Source organism: Saccopteryx leptura, chromosome 13 (genome assembly GCF_036850995.1).
Source record: "Saccopteryx leptura isolate mSacLep1 chromosome 13, mSacLep1_pri_phased_curated, whole genome shotgun sequence".
Classification (NCBI taxonomy): domain Eukaryota; kingdom Metazoa; phylum Chordata; class Mammalia; order Chiroptera; family Emballonuridae; genus Saccopteryx; species Saccopteryx leptura.
Window position 1 is genome coordinate 43,755,247 of NC_089515.1, and position 20,109 is coordinate 43,775,355.

The following is a 20,109-nucleotide window of genomic DNA, read 5'->3' on the forward strand; positions in this document are numbered from 1 at the left end:
TGACTCGGCAAAGAGATTTCTACAAGAAGTCCCTGTTCAGTGTGAATAGTGTATATTTTAAATAAATCAAACAACAGAATGTTTATTTGTAAATAATTACATGAAAGCACGAAGAAAAGTAAGGGGTGATGTACATAGGTTTAGTGTTGGTATGCATGTGACGTGCGTGTGTATATTGGGAGAGGATAGCAGTGAGGCAGGTAATGTGTCGGAAGCAGGCAAAAGAGAAAAAGGAGCCTCTGAAAGCATGAATTTTATGGTAATCAATGTATATGAAGTTATATATGTTCATGTGTGTTAAGAATTAGAGAAAATGTAGGTCTATCTACTGACGGGAAAAGATGTCCCTTTTATATTGGTAAGTGATAAAAGCAAATTGCAGAGTTAGTTTTATTTTGTTAAACACAAACCTACAAAAGGTAGCCTAGGCATGTGGGCACATGTTTGCATAACTTTGAGCAAGAATTTTCATACCTGGGTATTAGCATAGGGACTTCAAGCAAGAAATGGAGGGTTAAAATGTAGTAGGGAGAGAAATTTAGCTTTTTAGAAATATACATCTTTGCCTGACCAGGTGGTGGCGCAGTGGGTAGAGTGTCGACCTGGGATGCTGAAGACCCAGGTTTGAAACCACAAGGTCGCTGGCTTGAGCAAGGGCTCACCAGCTTGAGCATGGGGTTGCTGGCTTGAGCCCAAAGATTGCTGGCTTGAAGCCCGAGGTCACAATGCTCAAGCCCGGGGTCACTGGCTCAGCTGGAGCCCTCCAGTCAAGGCATGTACTAGAACGCAATCAATGAACAACTAAGGTGCTACAACTATGAGTTGATGCTTCTCATTTCTCTCCCTTCCTGTCTGTAGGGCCCTGTCTTGCTCTCTCTCTCCTCTTCCTCTCTTGCTAAAATATACACACACACACACACACACACACACACATACACATAGAGAGAGAGAGAGATTGATACACACACACACACACACACACACCTTTGAATTACTTTATGTGTTGCATTGGACATTTGTCTATAATGTGTCAGTTATCTATTGCCACAATAGTACCATATAATAAACCACCCTGAAACTTTGGTGGGCTTAAAAAAACACCCCTTTAAAAAAAAACAGATGACTGAATGAAGTGGTGGGGATTGTACCTGCCAGTGAGAAGTCATTAAGTGCTTAATATTTTTTTTTTTTTTTTTTACAGAGGCAGAGATAGACAGGGACAGACAGACAGGAACGGAGAGAGATGAGAAGCATCAATCATCAGTTTCTCGTTGCGCGTTGCGACTTCTTAGTTGTTCATTGATTGCTTTCTCACATGTGCCTTGACCGCGGGCCTTCAGCAGACCGAGTAACCCCCTGCTGGAGCCAGCGATCTTGGGTCTAAGCTGGTGAGCTCTTTGCTCAAGCCAGATGAGCCCACGCTCAAGCTGGCGACCTCGGGGTCTCGAACCTGGGTCCTTCCGCATCCCAGTCCGACGCTCTATCCACTGCGCCACCACCTGGTCAGGCTGTGCTTAATATTTTAAAGGAAGTTTACAGCTTTCAAAACACTCTTTTGAAATGCTTCACTGTTCTGTTTATGCATTTGTTTCTATCACTAGCCCACAGATTTCTTTAGTGCTGTGACCATGTCTCATTTATCTTTTTTTTTTTTTTTTTGTATTTTTCTGAAGCTGGAAACGGGGAGAGACAGTCAGATAGACTCCCGCATGCGCCCGACCGGGATCCACCCGGCACGCCCACCAGGGGCGATGCTCTGCCCACCAGGGGGCGATGCTCTGCCCCTCCGGGGGCATCGCTCTGCCGCGACCAGAGCCACTCTAGCGCCCGGGGGCAGAGGCCAAGGAGCCATCCCCAGCGCCCGGGCCATCTTTGCTCCAATGGAGCCTTGGCTGCGGGAGGGGAAGAGAGAGACAGAGAGGAAGGAGGGGGGGGGAGTGGAGAAGCTGATGGGCGCTTCTCCTATGTGCCCTGGCCGGGAATCGAACCTGGGTCCCCCGCACGCCAGGCCGATGCTCTACCGCTGAGCCAACCGGCCAGGGCCTCATTTATCTTGATAACAATGTTTAGTATGGTTCCTAGAATATAGAATTTTAATTTCTGTTCGTCCATCTGTCTCTACCACTAGCCCACAAGTTCCTTGAGTGCTATGATTGTCTCTCTTATCTTGATAATCTCAATATTTAATATGGTTCCTAGAACATAGAAGGTGCTAATAAATGACTGAGGAATAAATTTTTAAAAAACAATAATTTTATTTAGCTCCTGATTTATATGGGTTAATGATTTAGTCTGTGCACAGCTGGGTGGTTCTTCTGGTCTTGACCGAGCTCACGAACATACCTTGGGGGCAGCTGGTTGTTGGCTGGCTGGCTAAGATGATGGGCCTGCATGTTGCCATGGTGATGTACAAACGAGAGGCAAGCCTAGTCCTGTGAGTGCTTTTCACATTTCCTGATATATTAGACAGTTTTCTACAGAAAAACAGAACCAATGGGATGTGTGTGTGTGTGTTTCATAAAGTGGCTTATTATAAGGAATTGGCTCACACTGTAGTGGAAACTGAGAAGTTTAGACCCAGGAGAGCCAATGGTATAAATTCAAGTCTGAATCTGAGAGAGAAGACTGATGCCCAGATAGACTGAAAGGTGCATGAAAGTAAAGACTTGCCTATTGTATCCTCCACAGAGCTAATTCCTTGCACAGTGTGTAAAGTGCTCACTTGGTAATACAGTGTGTTAAAACATGGCTCCAGAAGGGGGCGTTGCTCACCCGGTTTCCCATTTGTTGGTTCCTACATCCTGGCTTCATTGTCTGTTGAGGTTAGGCAGTCACATGACCAGTCATACATACACACACACACACACACACACACACACACACGCACGCACGCGCGCACGCGCGCGCGTGCGTCCCCACCCTTTGTCCCATGCCTTTTTGTCCCACAAACATCTGCTGTGGAAATTGCGGTCTCTTGTATTAAAGTGTTTCTGATTTTAGAAAGCTCTCCATCTCTCTTATTTCCAGCTGCTTTCCCAAGATTTCCTCAAGTTTCTTTAACTAGAGCTCTCACTTTTCTTATACAGAACTTAAAGGCACTTACTTCCCCACTTGGGAAATTTATCATTGTCCCCTGATATTTCTCACCTAGGAGCACATGTTCTTTTGCAGGACAGAACAATTCTACAGTTTGTCTGAAGTTCAGCTGCCTCTGAGAGCTGATCTTCAGGAAGGGAGAGAGACGGATTTTGTCTTGTTGATGTAGGAAAGCAGTTTGCAGTGGAAGCAGTTTATAAAAGGATGGTTTTTGGAGTAACCTCCCTAATAACTTGTGCAAAACCACCCAGAACTCCGGTCTGTCTCTTTGTCTGTGTAGTTTCTGCCACATTGTTAGTTTCCCAGGAGAGTTCCAGATGGTACTAGAGCACTGGCTTATAGAAAAGTATATTCTGTTTACCTAGTTCAGAGTTTAAGAGAGATTCTTGGACTCAGCCATCAAAATACAGTGTGTCCGTAAAGTCATGATGCACTTTTGACTGGTCACAGGAAAGCAACAGAAGAGAATAGAAATGTGAAATCTGCACCAAATAAAGGAAAACTCTCCCAGTGAACTATTCCACAGTGAACTATTCAGTGCAGTTCGATGTGGGCTCACGCACAGATTTTTTAGGGCTCCTTAGGTAGCTAGCTATCCTGTATTGCCTCTACAGATTCATCACTGACTGATGGCCTACCAGAACGGGGTTTCCCCACCAAACTGCTGGTTTCCTTCAACTGCTTATCCCACCGAGTAATGTTATTCCTATGTGGTAGCGCTTCGTTATAAACGCGCCGATATTCACATTGCAATTTGGTCATGGATTCGAAGTTAGCGAGCCACAGAACACACTGAACTTTCCTCTGTACTGTCCACATCTCGACCGGCATGGCCGTGGGCTGCTCTGCTATATACACGGTGTTACATCATCATCTGTGCATGCGTACATGCTGCCACATCATCCTACAGAAACTGGGAGGGTTTTCCTTTTATTTGGTGCAGATTTCACATTTCTATCGTTTTTTTGTTGCTTTCCTGTGACTGGTCAAAAGTGCACCATGACTTTACGGACACACTGTACTTTGGAATGTGCTCATATTCAACAAACTGTGCAATTTAAATTTATAAATACTGTAATTATAATAAAAGCCAACACTACATGCCAGGCACTATTCTAAGTGCTTTATGTGCATTAACTCGGTGGTCCCCAACCCCCGGGCCACGGACCGGTACTGGTCCATGGGCCATTTGGTACCGGTCCGCAGAGAAAGAATAAATAACTTACATTATTTCTGTTTTATTTATATTTAAGTCTGAACGATGTTTTATTTTTATTTATTTTTATTTTTTTATTTTATTTTTTTGTATTTTTCTGAAGCTGGAAACGGGGAGGCAGTCAGACAGACTCCCGCATATGCCCACCAGGGGGCGATGCTCTGCCCATCTGGGGCGTAGCTCTGTCGCGACCAGAGCCACTCTAGCGCCTGGGACAGAGGCCAAGGGGCCATCCCCAGTGCCCAGGCCATCTTTTGCTCCAGTGGAGCCTTGGCTGCGGGAGGGGAAGAGAGAGACAGAGAGGAAGGAGAGGGGGAGGGGTGGAGAAGCAGATGGGCGCTTCTCCTGTGTGCCCTGGCCGGGAATCGAACCCGGGACTTCTGCACGCCAGGCCGATGCTCTACCACTGAGCCAACCAGCCAGGGCCCGATGTTTTATTTTTAAAAAATGACCAGATTCCCTCTGTTACATCTGTCTAAGACTCACTCTTGACACTTGTCTTGGTCACATGATATATTTATCTGTCCCACCCTAAAGGCCAGTCCGTGAAAATATTTTCTGACATTAAACTGGTCCATGGCCCAAAAAAGGTTGGGACTACTGCATTAACTCATTTAGTTAGTTTATTTTTATTCCCATTTTATAGCTGGAGAAACTGAGGACAGAGGGGTTAAGTAACTTACCAAGGTGACGAGACTAGTGAGTGGAGCCAGGCTCTGAACCTTTCCTTGCTGAGATACCCATCCCAGAATGGGAGGAGAGAGAAGCCTGGAAGAGTGGAGAGGCAGAATTACCAGATGGAAATGGAAATGAGAGAAAGAAATTTGTGGGACAACACTTGAGATTTTTGAGGCAAGCCTTATATTTGAAATTCCTAAAGCTGAGATATAAAATTACCCTGTTTTCCTTAGGCACATGTAGTGGAAAGAACTGTGGGTTAGAAGTCAGAAAGCTTGGGATCCATCCAGCCTGGCTCTACTGACATCTGTGTGTAATGCAAAAAAAGTCACTTTGTCACTCTGATGCTGTTTTTTCATCTCTCAAAAAGAGAAATTCTGTTTGTTATTAACCCCCAGAAGATAATGATAGGAATCTGTTTAACATTACTATGATGAAAAGTGCTTTATGGAGGAAAGTACTAAGGACTTCCATTTTTTATTTTTTATTTTTTAGGACTTCTGTTTTTAGATGATCTTAAGAGGATTTTGGTTTAGCATCTGAGTGTACTAAATTTCTATTCAATTATTTGTTTTCAGGGTACTGTATTTATATGCCTCGTAGAACTCATGCTTGGAAATGCCGACAATGGGCTTCAAGATAGCTGAGCCCCACTAGACACCAAGAAAACCCATGGCTCTGGCTGTATCTCTAAACATGAGTAACCCACAGTAAGTAGCATTGGGGTCTGCTCCTTGTGGGTGCTGAGTGGGAACTCAGAATCACAACTGCGGTTGCAACTGTAGCTCTGTGTGGATGGAGGAACTCCAGGTTGTTTTGTCCTTAAGCCCAACATTAAAATCTGCTTTTCCTCTGAGTTGCTTCACTAACATAATCTCATTAAACTGTTGCTTGACCCTCTCATGCATGTGGGTTATCTGACTCTCATGTGTGCAGGGTTCACATACATATGTATTATTAAATTTTGTTATTTTCTCTTGCTTAAAAAAAAATGTTATTATCAGTCTCCCAGAAGACAAGGATTTTCCGATTCAAGAAACCACTACACATATTTTTTTAGGAGACCACAGAAAATGGGGAAGCCTTTCAAAAGCAAACCTCAAGACAAGATTAGATTAGGAAGTGCTTAAGGTGAATTAATAAAACAGGAATTGCAAGGAAAGTTAGAAATCATGACCAAGTTTCTATAAGCAGGCTTTGTGAAGCCAGGGGCAGAACTCGTCAGGGAGAATTGCTGTCAGTTCTTAAACCTGAGATGCTATGCATACCAAACCCTTAATCTTACCTAGCACTAGCAAAGCAGTCAATTGTTTTGTGGTTGCAAATTATTGACAAAAATACCAAGGTAAGAATAGCACACCTTCTGTTTCACATCTCAGCACCAGCCTGCCTAGCTAGGGGCTGCTATTGTCACCTGGAGCAAGAACCCACTATTGCCACAGCAATGCTGTGTGACAACCAACTACAGAACCTCAATGGAATACAGCAGTAAGTGCTTATTCCTTCATGTTGGGGGTAGCCAGCTAGGCTGTCTTTCCAGTGCTGGCTGGAATGGGATCATCCTTGGATGTGGGCTCTGCTGGTGGTCAGCTGATCCAGGTGACACTGGACTCTGCTCTGTGTGCCCCTCATCCTCCCCTGTGCTAGGCTGGTCACCTTCTAATGGCAATATCACAGGGGCAACAGCAAAATAGACATTCACAAGGGCCTTTTCATGCCTGTACTTATATCACATCTGCTAATATCCCATTAACCAAAGCAAGTCACATGGCTGAACACAGAATCAAGGATTAGGAAGTATACTCTTCCTTTTGAGGGGAGGAGCTGCAAGTCACACGGCAAAGGAAGAGTGAAGAATGAAGCCATTAATACATGTTGTTCATCATCCTGGTTTTTGTTTGTTTGTTTGGTTTTTTAAGATTTTATTTATTGACTTTAGAGAGAGGAAAGAGCGAAGAGAGAAGGCGGGAGGTGGGAAGCCTCAAGTTGTAGTAGTTGCTTCTCATATGTACCTTGACTGGACAAACCGAGGTGTACTCTCAATAGTCAGGTTATAAACTGTGGGATCTTCACTCCTCCAGTGGAGGCCTTGTCTCCTGCTGAGATGCCACGTGACCTGAAAATAGTGTTGGGCACTGTGATCAGTGGCCAGAGGGGACCGAGGGCAGGAAAGTCAGGAAGACAGAAGTAGCTTTTTTTTTTTTTTCATTTTTCTGAAGCTGGAAACAGGGAGAGACAGTCAGACAGACTCCCGCATGCACCCGACCGGGATCCACCCGGCACGCCCACCATGGGGCTACGCTCTGCCCACCAGGGGGCGATGCTCTGCCCATCCTGGGTGTCACCATGTTGCGACCAGAGCCACTCTAGCGCCTGAGGCAGAGGCCACAGAGCCATCCCCAGCGCCCGGGCCATCTTTGCTCCAATGGAGCCTTGGCTGCGGGAGGGGAAGAGAGAGACAGAGAGGAAAGCGCGGCGGAGGGGTGGAGAAGCAAATGGGCGCTTCTCCTGTGTGCCCTGGCTGGGAATCAAACCCGGGTCCTCCGCAGGCTAGGCCGATGCTCTACCGCTGAGCCAACCGGCCAGGGGCAGAAGTAGCTTTTTTGATTCTTGTCAGAGCCAAACGTTATTTGTCTCAGAAACTTACCCACCAGCCAGGAATACTTCACTGGTCAGAAAGCTCTATTCAATTTTTAACCCATAGTTTTCGTTGAGTAATCTGGAAGACAATAACAAATTCAACCCAGTGTCTGCTTTCTGAAAACCTCTGTTGGAGCCGAGAGGCCCCCCCATAAACACAAATACATTTATTTCAATTATTGAGAAACACAGAAACCTCACATCCTATGACTGTCTTGAGTCATTTCATAAATGTCACACAAACATGATTGCTATTGCCTATGCTTGACAAGTAGCAAAAAGCAAAGGTTGAAATAGGTCTTCAAAAGAGAATTGGCTTCGGAAACTACTTGGTGAGTTCAGGTAGTTTAGGCAGCTAACCTGTGGTGTTCAAATAAAAATTCCACTTTTCCCTCAATTACCTGGATGATTCAACCAAAGGAAAAGTAGACAGACTTAACTCTAAACTTCTTGGATAACTGCTACTGAGTACTATTGGTTAGAGATGCAATGGTGGTTGGAAAAAATGTTTTAAAAATTTAAATTGGCCTGACCTGTAGTGGCACACTGAATAGAGCATTGACCTGGAATGCTGAGGTTGCTGGTTTGAAACCCTGGGCTTGCTTGGTCAAGGCACATACAGGAAGCAACTACTACGAGTTGATACTTCCTGCTTCTCTTCCCTCTTTCTCTCTCTCTGTCCTCTATCTAAAAATCAATAAATAAAAAAATATATTTATTTTTAAAGAATTTAAATTAAACTTTTTGAAACAAGTTTAAGGACTTGTCATTCTGGTGCATCTTCCCTCCTTTCCTTGGGTAATAGAAAAAGTGACTTGCTTGTGAGAAATGACTGCCCTGTTGCCTCCTCCACAACTCAGGCCTGCTACAGAACGAGGAATTTCTGAAGTTGAGATCATCTCCCAACAAGTAGACGAGGAAACCAAGAGCATTGCTCCTGGTCAGCTGGTGAACTTTGCCTATCGGGACTTGCCCCTGGCCGCAGTTGACCTCTCCACAGCAGGCTCTCAGCTCCTGTCAAATCTGGATGAAGATTACCAAAGAGAAGGGTAGGTGCTGGGACTGTCTCTTGCATACCTCCCTGGGTTTCTGTCATCCCCTCCCACGTGGTACACAAAGGTTAGGGATACTGAGTAGTAAGAGACCAGATGTTCACATCAGGCCACCCACCCCCCTTTCTCTGAACAGACTGTTCTCCTCAGAGAAAGACTTTGAGCATAGAAATTACCTGCTATTGCTAGACACAGCCTCATATGAAGCATTTTCTTGGAAGTCAGAGAGTCAAAAATTTGTTTAGGAACTGATGTGCCCCCTAATGGCTCACCTAGCCCCTCTCTGCACACTGAGAATCAGGATATGCACAGAGATCAGGGACATGCCCAAAGTCACAGAGAGCATAGGAATGGACTTAGACTGCACTGCCCTCTGTCAGCCAACTCTCACCAGGAAAGAGGCTGGAAGAAAGCGCCCTGCATTCGGTAACTTGCTGAGTATGCTTGGGGACATAGCAGCATCCATCTGGGAGCTTTGCTGCTTCCTTTCCAGGAAGGGCCTGTAGGATGTGCTGGTCCCTGATTCAGAGGTGTGGCTCCTACCTCCTTATCCTTAGCTTGTCAATCAGATTAGATGCCTTTATTCCCCCAATTAACATCTCAGTAGCCTGATCTGTCTTACAAACATACTTCCTGAAGGTGGAGGTAGAGTGTTAGAGCTAGATGGAGCAGGGGAGATGCACCCATTTGAAGACCAGCGTAGGGCAGGCACAGTCCCAGGGTCACATAGCAGGTTCCGAAGTTCCCCAGCCCACCTTGTTGCTCTAGATACAGAAATGTAAATATTGACCAGGAGCTTTGGAGCCACTTCTGGGCCACTCTTCTCTCTAAGATGCCTGTAAATATTTTGGAACATGATGGCTACTTTGAATATAAAAAATGAAGGATTGTTGGGTTGTTTTAGAAGCTAACAGGAAGTCTTGACTAGAGTTAAATTTTCAGAGCTTGGATGCCCTATGCTTGTTTTCTAGAGGGGCTCCCCATTTCCCGAGAGAAATTGCCTAACAATCGTGAAACCATGCACCTTTTGTGCAAACTTCATCTAGTGGCTTTCTCTGAAAATATAATTTTCTCCAAGTGTTGTGCATAGATTCAGCAGGACATTGGGAAAAAAGGACAGGCAAACAGGTGAGAGATAGCTAAGGGGTGCCTGGTAGTGGTGAGCCACCCTGAGAGCTGTCCGCACGCAGGGCTCCACTGGCTTGAAGGCTGGACTGACAGGCCCCTGAACCAGGGTCAGCTTCATGCTCTTGCAGCCTGTGCAGTTGTTTGGTTTGATACTGTGCTGCGGCTGCCTAGAAATTCTGAATAGTTTTTGAAGAAGGAGTCATGGATTTTCACTGGGCTCTGAGAATTATGTAGTGTGGGGGGGCCCTCCCTGAGCACCAGGTTGCCCTGTCGCTGCACTCTGGTGGTCTCAAGTACAGCCTCATAAAGGCCCCAGCTGGCCCAAGGTTTTTGTGACCAGAAGGCCTTGAAGGATCCATACCAGCAAGCCTGTGGGCGTCCTGCACCGCAGGAGCCTAGTAGGGACAAGGGAAAGCAGATAGAGGCCCAGGCTTATCACTGCACTTGTTTCTGAATTTGGCTTCTGCAAAGTTTCTTCCATCAGTGAGAATACAAATGAGGTGCCCACAGGGCAGAGAGACTCTTGATTTGATTTGAGTGTCCAGGTGTGCCCTGGAAAGCTAGCTGCTCCTGTTGGGTGATAGGAAGCAGTGGGTGAAGGGACTTGTCACTCTGCTGGTGCTCTCTGCAGGGCTTACTTGGCAGCCAGAAGGCTTCCTGGAGGAAGGAAGAGCAGAGCCAGGACAGAAGCCAGGGACAAAGGAAGCAAAACAAAAGCACACTGTGAGGAGGCGGGGAGCCTCTCCTCACAAGGCTTCTTGGCTCTTGCTACATTTCCTGGGGTTTCCACAAAATTTCCCACCTGGCCCTTTCTGAAGCAATGCAAAACAACATATTTACAGTTCTGGTGGGTCTCTGAAAAGCTTCAGGGGAAGTCTTGTCAAGTACACCTCTTCCTGAATCCTTTCTGCAGGAAGAGAAGGGCCCTCAGGGACCCAGCACCCACCATTCACTTCCGTTGAGGTCAGTGATACTTCAGTATGTTTAAGTTTCCCAGAATCTGAGAATGTTAGATCTGGAAAATACCTTCAAAAGTATCTATTCTCAGTATCCTAATAGGACAGCAGAGTCCAGAGTGCGGATGGATCTTGCCCAAGGTCACACAGGGCCAGAGACAGAAGTGGAGCCGCATCTCCTGGCTCCTGACCCAGGCCAGCATAACGGGCTTCCATTTGTCACCTGTCCCTTTCCAACATCACACATTGGGACTGTGGTTGCATTTACATGTGTGATAGCACTGCTAAACTACACTGTCAAATGCCTTTGCCCTTTTGTCCATGAAGCCCTGTTAAGAAGGTACAATCAGGCCTGACCTGTGGTGGCGCAGTGGATAAAGCGTCGACCTGGAACGCTGAGGTCGCCGGTTCGAAACCCTGGGCTTGCCCAGCCAAGGCACATATGGGAGTTGATGCTTCCTGCTCCCCCCTTCTCTCTCCCTTCTCTCTCTCTCTCTCTCTCTCTCTTTCTCTCTCTTTCTTCCCCCTTCTCTAAAATGAATAAATAAAATCTTTAAAAAAAAAAAGAAAGAAGGTACAATCACTGTAATTTGGTGAGGAGCCCCACCTTGGTCAAGCTTCTTGACTTCCACTTGTCCTTCTGACGGACTTGCCTAGTAGGGCTCATACTGCAAAGGTAGCTGCTCTTCCCTCTGCTTCTGTGCCAGGGTGCTGGGGGCCAGGGAGGAAAAGCCAACAACTATGCAAGTGGGCACCTTAATCAGCCAGCTGCCATAACAAAAGACCACAGATGAGTGGCTTAAACAACAGAAATTTGTTCTCACAATTCTGGAGATGGTAAGTCAAGATCAAGGTGCTAATATGATCGGTGTCTGGTGATGGCACTGTCCTGGGTTGCAGATGGCTGCCTTCTCACTGTGTCCTCACATGGCCTTTCCTCCCTGTGTGTGGGTGGAGAAAGCCATCTCCAAGCTCCAACTCTTCTTCTTATCAGGGCACTAATTCCATCATGGGGGCCCCACTCTGACCTCATCTAAACCTACTTACCTCTCAGGGGCCCCACCTGCAATACCCATCACATCCAGTTGTTAGGGCTTCAATATGTGAATATTGGGGGACACATTCAGTCCAGAACAACACCTCCCAGACTCAGTGCCCAGTCTCACCTTGTTTCTCAGTTTTGCCCGACAGTTCCCTGTGGTCACTTTTCACTCCTGGTCCCCAGGGGGCTGTTTTAGGTCAGGTCCACTTTCCTCAAGCCCCCTCTTGCCCCAGCAGATGACCTCTCCTTTTGAAGAAGTAGAAACAGTCATGGATAGTCTGCACCCCACCCTCAGTCCTCCTTCTAGTGCCCCCTCACCTCATGAGCTCTGATTCCCCCTCCCCTCCCACCTTCTCATGAACTTTGCTCTTCCCTTACAGCCTCGCCCTGTCTTGTCACACATGGCCAGGTCTCTCATGTTGTCTGTGTACTCCTCATCCTTGTCCCAGTTAGCTGCCACCATCTCACTTTTCCTCTTTGCAGCTAAACTCGAAAGCCTCATGAATACTTGCCATGTCCCCTGTGCCCCTCCCATTAATTTCTCAATCTACTGCATCTAGCTTCAGCCTCATTCACACCATAGAAACTATTCTCCACAAGGTCATTGACAGCCTAGTGTTGCTAGGAACCTTATATTGTCCTCTGTCCAGCGTTTGAAACTGCCAGCCACTCTTGACAGTCTTCCTGTGTCTGCTGCTACACCACGCTCCCTGATTGTCTTCTGTTACCTGGCTGTTCTTTCCGGCCTCTTCAAATTTATTCTTTCTCTGCTTGGCTCTTAAATGTTGAGGCTCTTCGTTTTCTGTCTTTGTCTCTTTTTGCTCTACACACTGGGTAATTTTATCTATACAACTTAAATTAATATCCTTCAACTTGCAACTTTCAAAGCCGGGTATATGTCTCTGGCTCTTTCTCTCAAGCTCCTGGCTCATCTCCAGCTACTTTCTGACCATCTTCACAGGGTCCCAAACATCCCAGAATTCTAACAAGAATCTGTGGTGTCATCTATTCTTCTGTCTTGGAGTTGGCTGCATGTTTTGGAGGAAAAATGTTCTTGTTTCATTGTTAAATACAGCCTTTTCAGTGACGATTCTCAAATCCAGCCTCAGGAGCCATGACCTGCCTTCCAGGACTTCTGGCCATCTTAAACCCAACAGGCCCCAAATAAATTGTCTTTTCCCAAAATGTATTTTCTGTGGCTCCAACCGGTGGAACCTAGACCTAGCTACCTGGCCTGCCTGTGCCGTAACTGCCAAGATGAGTCACATGCACACTGAGGCCCATTTATAATCACTCTAAGCCAGGGGTTGGGAACCTATGGCTCGTGAGCCAGATGTGGCTCTTTGATGGCTGCATCTGACTTGCAGACAAATCTTTAATAAAAAAATAAATAACGTTAAAAATATAAAACATTCTCATGTATTACAATCCATTTATTTCCTACCGCTCATGTTCATGGTTGCGGGTGGCTGGAGCCAATCACAGCTGTCCTCCGGGACAACTCCAAATTTTTATTGGATAATGCATAACATACACGGGTCATATGGCTCTCATGGAATTACATTTTAAAATATGTGGGGTTCATGGCTCTCTCAGCCAAAAAGGTTCCTGACCCCTGCTCTAAGCTTTCTTCCTTCCTCAACAGGAGCCAGTGGCTTCCCAGACAGCAGAGCTCCATGAATCTAGTCAGTCAGCTCTGGTCACCCCTGGAATTTGTGTCCTTTCTCCTCTCCTGCTCTGACTTCCTCTTATCAATGTTTACTGCCTCTGCCAGTGTCACTAATGGGACTGCTAGTGCCAAGTTCAGGGACTTCAAAAACCACAAGGCCACAGGGTGTCCACACAAAGTGGGGAAGAAGACCATCCCTGACCCCAGGCTCAGTAGCGCCCAAGAGCGACTCTTCTGATGCCACAGCTCTGGTCCTGTTTGCTTCTGGCCTTCATTTCTCTGCAGCCAGGTGTCGAAGTCAGTCTCCTCCCTGCTTCTGCCTCCTCCTTCAATAAGGGTAAGACACAGACTTCCATGTGTGCCCTCAAGTGTGAACAGACACCCATGGCAGGAGAGAAGGGGAACAGAGCAGGTGTCTGAGTCCCCTGCGTTGAGTCGGCTGCACTGTCTACTTCACCCTGACAGACTGGCTCAGCCGCGTCTTCCTCATCCCTCACGTTATGTCACCTAGAGGCTGTAGATTTCTCTTGGCTCAGTATCTCCTCACTATACCGTCCTTGTCACAAAGGACTAGTGGCTCCATCAACCAGGGGCTTTGGACTGTGTGTAACAGAAAACCCATCTCAAACCCAAGCAATGAGCACTTTCACTGGCCCATGTACCACGGAGCCAGGGCAGTTGTCAGCTGGTGCAGGGTCTCGACAGTACCAACAAAGACCAGGTTCCTTTCATCCCTGCTCTCGTCAGCAGTGTTGGCTTCATCCTGATGCTATGATATTCCCATTGGTGTGCGAGAGGGTGGCCTATGATAATGAGGCCACATCGTTCTCTGTTCATGTCTGGTGAGAGAAGATAGCTGTCTATCATTCTCTTTTAAGAGCAAGAGAGAACTTTCCCAAAATCCTGTAACATTTCTCTCATTGGCTAGAATTAGGTCACATGGTAAGGGATGTGGGAAAATCCATAGGTCAATCAAACCCATCCTTTGAACAGTATCATTTCCCAAAACACATTGCTGTTACCCCAGTGGGCTGGATGAGATGGATATTGTGGAATCACCCACAATGTACCACAGCCTCGAGAAGAGCCAAGTCTCCAGTCAGAGTCTTCGATCCAGAACTGGATTTTTCCTTCTGCCTTTTGAGTCTTGTTTGATTTGAGAAAGATCTACATGTCTGCCTTCTTAGCTGGTTTGATCATTAATTCAGTCGATGTGATTCTTTCATTCTGAAGCAGTTTGACTTGTGTCCATGGTCCCAGTTTTGTGTTTCTGTAATCAGAGTTCTTTCTGCCTGGTCCTCATTATTTGGCATTGGACATCATCCCAGTCAATGGTGGGAAACTGAGGCATGAGACTATTTGTCATTGACCCTGCCATCCACCTTTGGAGAAGGGTCACTGGGTTTGCAGGAACCTAACTCAAGGAGAAAACTAGAAGTTCTACCTTAACCTAGTTGGTTTGAAGGGTCTTGGCTAGACAAGAGGCCACCAGAGGGAAAATTCAGAGAGGGCCAGAATCTCTGCCCTAGGTAGCCCCGCAGCTGTAGGAGAGGTGACGTTGGCAGAGTGTATGTTGAGGAAGGCCGGGCAAGGCAAGGGTTAGATGGCAACTCTGTGGCCATGTAGAAAAAGAATGCTCCAGAGAGTCATGGAGAGTGTAGGATAATCTTTGTCAAAAATGTAAAAGTAAAATAAGGAATGAAAGATATTCAGCCTTTTGTAGTTATTTATATTTTAGGGTTCTATAAACTCTAACCTGAGAGGTCAGGGCCAGACCTGCAGACAGGAGAAGCCTGGAGGAAGGCTGAGTAGATGTAAAGGGTGTTATCACTTGGGGATGATGCCAGTGGACGTTTCTGCTGGAACTTCACAGTCAGAGGAAGAAGTCAAAATGGGGCACAGGGATGCTTATGAGATGTCAAGCTAGAAAGAGACAGGTTCAATATAGCAGCATCTTTAAATAAAGACAAATAATTTTAGCTTGGCCAGCAAACAAAGGCTGGAGGCCAAGATGGGGAAGTGGAGGAAACTACTAAGCTGGAGCCCAAAATACCCTTTTCATTCCCTGACTCTGCTTTCATCACTGGCCCAGGGGCACCCTTAGAACAGGGATCAGCTCCTGTGATCCTGGAACAGAGTGGGTGTTGGAGAATGAAGGAATGACTTGAATGAATAAGTGGCTGTGTTAGAAGAGAAGGAAAGCCAGTTCTGTTTGGGGAAAGTTGGGGGCTGGCCCCAGACCTTTGTGGGGTTGAGGAAGAGCCACATGGAGGGACCAAGCTCTGGACCAGAACTCAAAGCTGTGGTCATGGCTGGTCCACCTCTGAGGTAATTCCATACCCCTCCACAAAGTCATCCTAAAACAAAGAAACCTGATTTGCTTCAGAACATGCCAACTTCACTTAGTACAATTTTAGCATATTTTTATTTTATTTTTCAATTTTATCATCTTTCTAGAAGAAGGAAAAGTCTTTTGGGGTTCAGGATTAAAAGGCAGGTTCATCCCTGCCATGACTTTGAAACTGCAAAGTCTGGAAGTTCATGGCTTGTGAAATCTTTGCGTCATTTTACCCCAAAGGAGAAAAAAGTTAAAAATTAGCTTTATTAATTCACTTTCTTGATGCCAAAGAGATTTGTCTGTAATGAATACAGCCCCTTCCTCTGGCGTAGCAGCTGCCCTGGACTCCAGGCTGACCCTGTGACCTGCACTCTTTATATTTTTAATAGAATCAGGCTTCCAGGAGGGTTCTTGCCCCAAAGAGGGAATAAAGGTTTAATTCAGATCAAAAAAATTTTTATAGTAAGCACAGGTTTAATTCAACAACTAAAAAGATTTTTCATTGATTAAGAGAGCGGTAAATTCACAAATACATTATTCCTCAGCAAAAGAAACCTTGGGTCCCCACATCCTGGCTGATACGGGGTGTACAGCCACAAGCCACCACTAGATGGGAGCAGAGCACCTCTGACCATTTTGCAGGGTGGTGAGCGCAGCCTGGATGAGAGAAAGCAATCTTAACCCAAGGTCAGGTCCTCCAAGGAGAGGGAGATGAATTTATGGGGTTTTGGGGTGCTGAGGAATCTGTAGAGGTACTTGGGTCTGGACTTTGGCCAAACAGAAGTAGGAGGAGCCTGGCTGACCCAGGATATGCCAAACTACAGCTCAAAACAGAGAGAGAGCTGGGCCCTGGCTGGTTGGCTCAGTGGTAGAGCGTCAGCCTGGCGTGCAGGAGTCCCGGGTTTGATTCCCAGCCAGGGCACACAGGAGAAGCGCCCATCTGCTTCTCCACCCCTCCCCCTCTCCTTCCTCTCTGTCTCTCTCTTCCCCTCCCGCAGCCAAGGCTCCACTGGAGCAAAGTTGGCCCGGGCGCTGAGGATAGCTCTGGTTGTAACAGAGCAATGCCCCAGATGGGCAGAGCATCGCCCCTGGTGGGCATGCCAGGTGGATCCCGGTCGGGCGCATGCGGGAGTCTGTCTGACTGCCTCCCCGTTTCCAACTTCAGAAAAATACAAAAAAAAAAAGAAAAAGAAAAAGAAAGAGAGAGCTGGACAGAGAAATGGTGTGTGCCTGAAAACTAGCCCACTGGCTCCCACCCTGTTAGGAAGCGGGCCTCATCCAGGCAGCCGTGCCCATCCAGCGTGGCACAAAGGAGACTCTCAGACTGGTGGCCAATTTCCAACATTGAAGACTCTTAAAGTGGGAGGGGGTCTCATGGCTACTTGAACCCTCCCCTGAGTCAGCCTTGAACTCATGACAGCCCTTCAGAGATGTGTGGGCAATGCCCCAGACCTGGTAGGGCAGCCAGTCCACAATATGTGTTGGCCATTTTGCCCTTGGGGGGTGTTTCGTGGCTTGCCAAGTGGGGCAACAGCTCCTACCTCCTGGCCTGAGCTCTTGTCACCAGTTGGCATATATGAGGATGCAAGAAATCTGAGATTCTGGGGCAAGTGAATGTCAGACTCCCATGACCCCAGCAGCACAAGGTTTTGCTTCTCCACTCTGTCTCCTCCTCACAGTGTGGGGCTGACCTTTAGCTCTGATTGCAGAACTGCAGCTACTTGTATGGAAACTTCAGTTTCTTAAGTTACCCCAAAGGGCTGGAAGAGTCACCTCTCACCTCCAACCTGAGAGTTCCTGTTAGGCCAAGTGTGTTGGTGTGCTAGGTTGCTGGGTCTGTGTGTGCTGCTGTGGCTTGCCTCTTGAAATTAGGTATGGGAACAGAGAGGATGCTGTTGTTATGGTTCTCCCAGGAGGGTCAGAGAGAAGCCCCACCATCCATTGCAGATACTCAGTGCAGGGTGTCCCTGTGGATGCTGGGTTGATGGTTCTTACAGGTGGATATTTGTTTGGAGAAGTCCTACACATGTGAGCTTGCTTCCCTTTCCTGCTTTTTTCTCCCTTTATTTGGTTTGCTTTTCATGAGTGGACTAGGACGAGGAGCTCATTGCACAGACTCCACCTTGCAAGACTGCAGGATCTGTGAAGTGAAGGTCCTGCCACCCTCCAGTGCTCAGTACCAGCACAGTGCCTGGCATTTAGTGGGCACATAATATGCCAGGCTCAGGAATGTTGATGCTCCCCATAATTAAGATAATCCCTTTTCTGAGTCCCACATACCTAAGTCCTTACAGTAGATACATATGGTAGCTGCACAGTAAGCATTGTGTCATGCAGTTTACATACGTTACCTTTAATATTTTAGAAAACAACCCTGCAAAAGTAGACAATACTTACAGACTTCAGTCACTGGGGCTTCAATTTAGAGACAACAGTTACCACTAAAAACCAAACAAATGGAAGAATCCAGCTTTTCCTCAGGGTGTCAACAGAGAAAAAAGTTGAAGGAACTGTCTTTCTCAAACAACTGATGAGTTAATGTTTATCAAGTGCTTGGAACAGCTTCTGGTTCATCATAAGTGCCTTATAAGTGTTTATTAAATCAGTAAAAGTAAAGCCCAGTTCAGTGCCAGAAGTTAGATTTGAGTCAGCTTCATGGCTTTCCCTGACAATATTTTAATCACCTGGAATAAATACAATAAAGATAAGTAAAAGGAGGCCATGGGATATTCTGCTGACAGTTGAAACCACCACAAAGTCTGACATCCAGGCCACATCAGCATCACAGAAGTGGAGCATGCTGGGGACAGGAAGATCTCAGGCTCCCAGTCCCAGGGTTTGAACCTGGAGTCCAGTTGTCCTCAGATGACCTATCAGTGAGGTTCAGGGGTCCACGCGCTCCTTGAGACATTATGCACAGTGTTGTGGTTCTGTGCATTTTGGGAGGGGGGGTGCAGGGCTGTAGTTTTCATCCCTTGTGGGAGAGCTTTGCAACCCAGAAGAGTTCTGAGCCTCTGGTCCAGCAGTGCTGCCCCTGGTTAGAGCTAGGCGGGTGGGCGGGCCTGAGCTCTGGACTCCATTCCACACCTGTGGCCAGATAGCTCCGACTCACTGTGACCCCTCCCTTTGTTCCTTTCTTTGGGGACCTGATGGGTGAAAACTTCAGTGCAGGGTTGACAGGACCATCTGGTCTGGCTGCCTACAGGTTAGTCACTTTGCTGTGACTTCACTGCCTGTGAGCACTTTTGGGGGACATTTGAGGGTCTCCACAGTCCCCACCTAGCTCTTTCTCCCTCCCCACATCTCTGTCCTCCGGCTCACTGGCCTGCCAGCCACCGCAGCTGGGTCACCAGATCGTGCAGTGCATTGCTGGGGGTGGGGAGGTCAGACTCACAGGAGCAAACGCAGCCCCTGCCACCCAGGCACCCTGTCTGCTCCAGCTCAGAAAGGGCTAGTTAGTTCAGTGTCAGGCTCAGGAATGCTGCCTGAGGGAGCAATGACCTGGAGACGCCCCCTGCTGGGCCACTCCTCTGCCATTGGAAGTTTGCCAAAGTTCACTAATATTTTAGGAGTTATTCTTTCAAGATTTTATCAAGATATCTGAGAATATGAAGCAGAATCAGTCAAGGCACCTGGCCTCCCCTCCTAATCAGGATTTCTCTGCAGCCCCGGGAGTGACTGGTGGGACCTCACAGTGGAACACTGCCTACCTGCCAGAAGAGGCCATCTGCTCCTTGGTATTTCGGCCTTTGGCAGCCAAAGGAGCCTCCTGGTGCTGCCCCGCCTGCTGCACCAAGACATGAAATTGGGGTACATCTGCCCTCTGGTGGCCGTTCTGGGGGAGTACCAACTGAGAACTGGGCTCCAGGGCTTGGATGGGATGGATGCTGAAGCAGTGGAAAGAAAACTACCTTCAAAAATTGAAGAATCAATGCTGACTTTCTTTTTGGCCCACCGAGCATCTTGAGTCATTATTTAACCACGCAGGGATATTGTGAAACTCGACCCATTCTGTTTTTCTGAAAAAATGCAGTCTCCTAGGACTGAGTCTTCTGAATCTCAGAGGACGTTTTATTAGCAGTTTGAGATTTCCAAATACTAGGGCAGCCAGTAAGTCTGCTGCTTCCACCCAGCTCTGTCTTGCAGCCTTGGGGATGATGGTCTGTCTCTTCAAGTTGCTGCAGCCTAGGATTGTGGCTTAGGGAGCCCACAGCACCCCCAAACTCACACACCAGCTGCTCTATGTGATACCATCCCAGAAAATTACCTTCCCAGTTGCTCTTTTTATTTATAA

At 47.0% G+C, this 20,109-nt stretch overlaps 1 protein-coding gene across 2 annotated transcripts in view; it reads left to right on the forward strand.

The window, feature by feature from the left end:
* TMEM266 (transmembrane protein 266) overlaps positions 1 to 20,109 on the forward strand; it is an 81,577-nt gene that overhangs the window by 15,648 nt on the left and 45,820 nt on the right. For both annotated transcript variants that reach the window (XM_066354627.1, XM_066354628.1), the window contains 2 exons: positions 5,569 to 5,700; positions 8,491 to 8,679. In XM_066354627.1, the coding sequence (XP_066210724.1) occupies positions 5,663 to 5,700; positions 8,491 to 8,679 (227 nt within the window). In that variant the 5' untranslated portion in view covers positions 5,569 to 5,662. The remainder of the gene's footprint in view (positions 1 to 5,568; positions 5,701 to 8,490; positions 8,680 to 20,109) is intronic.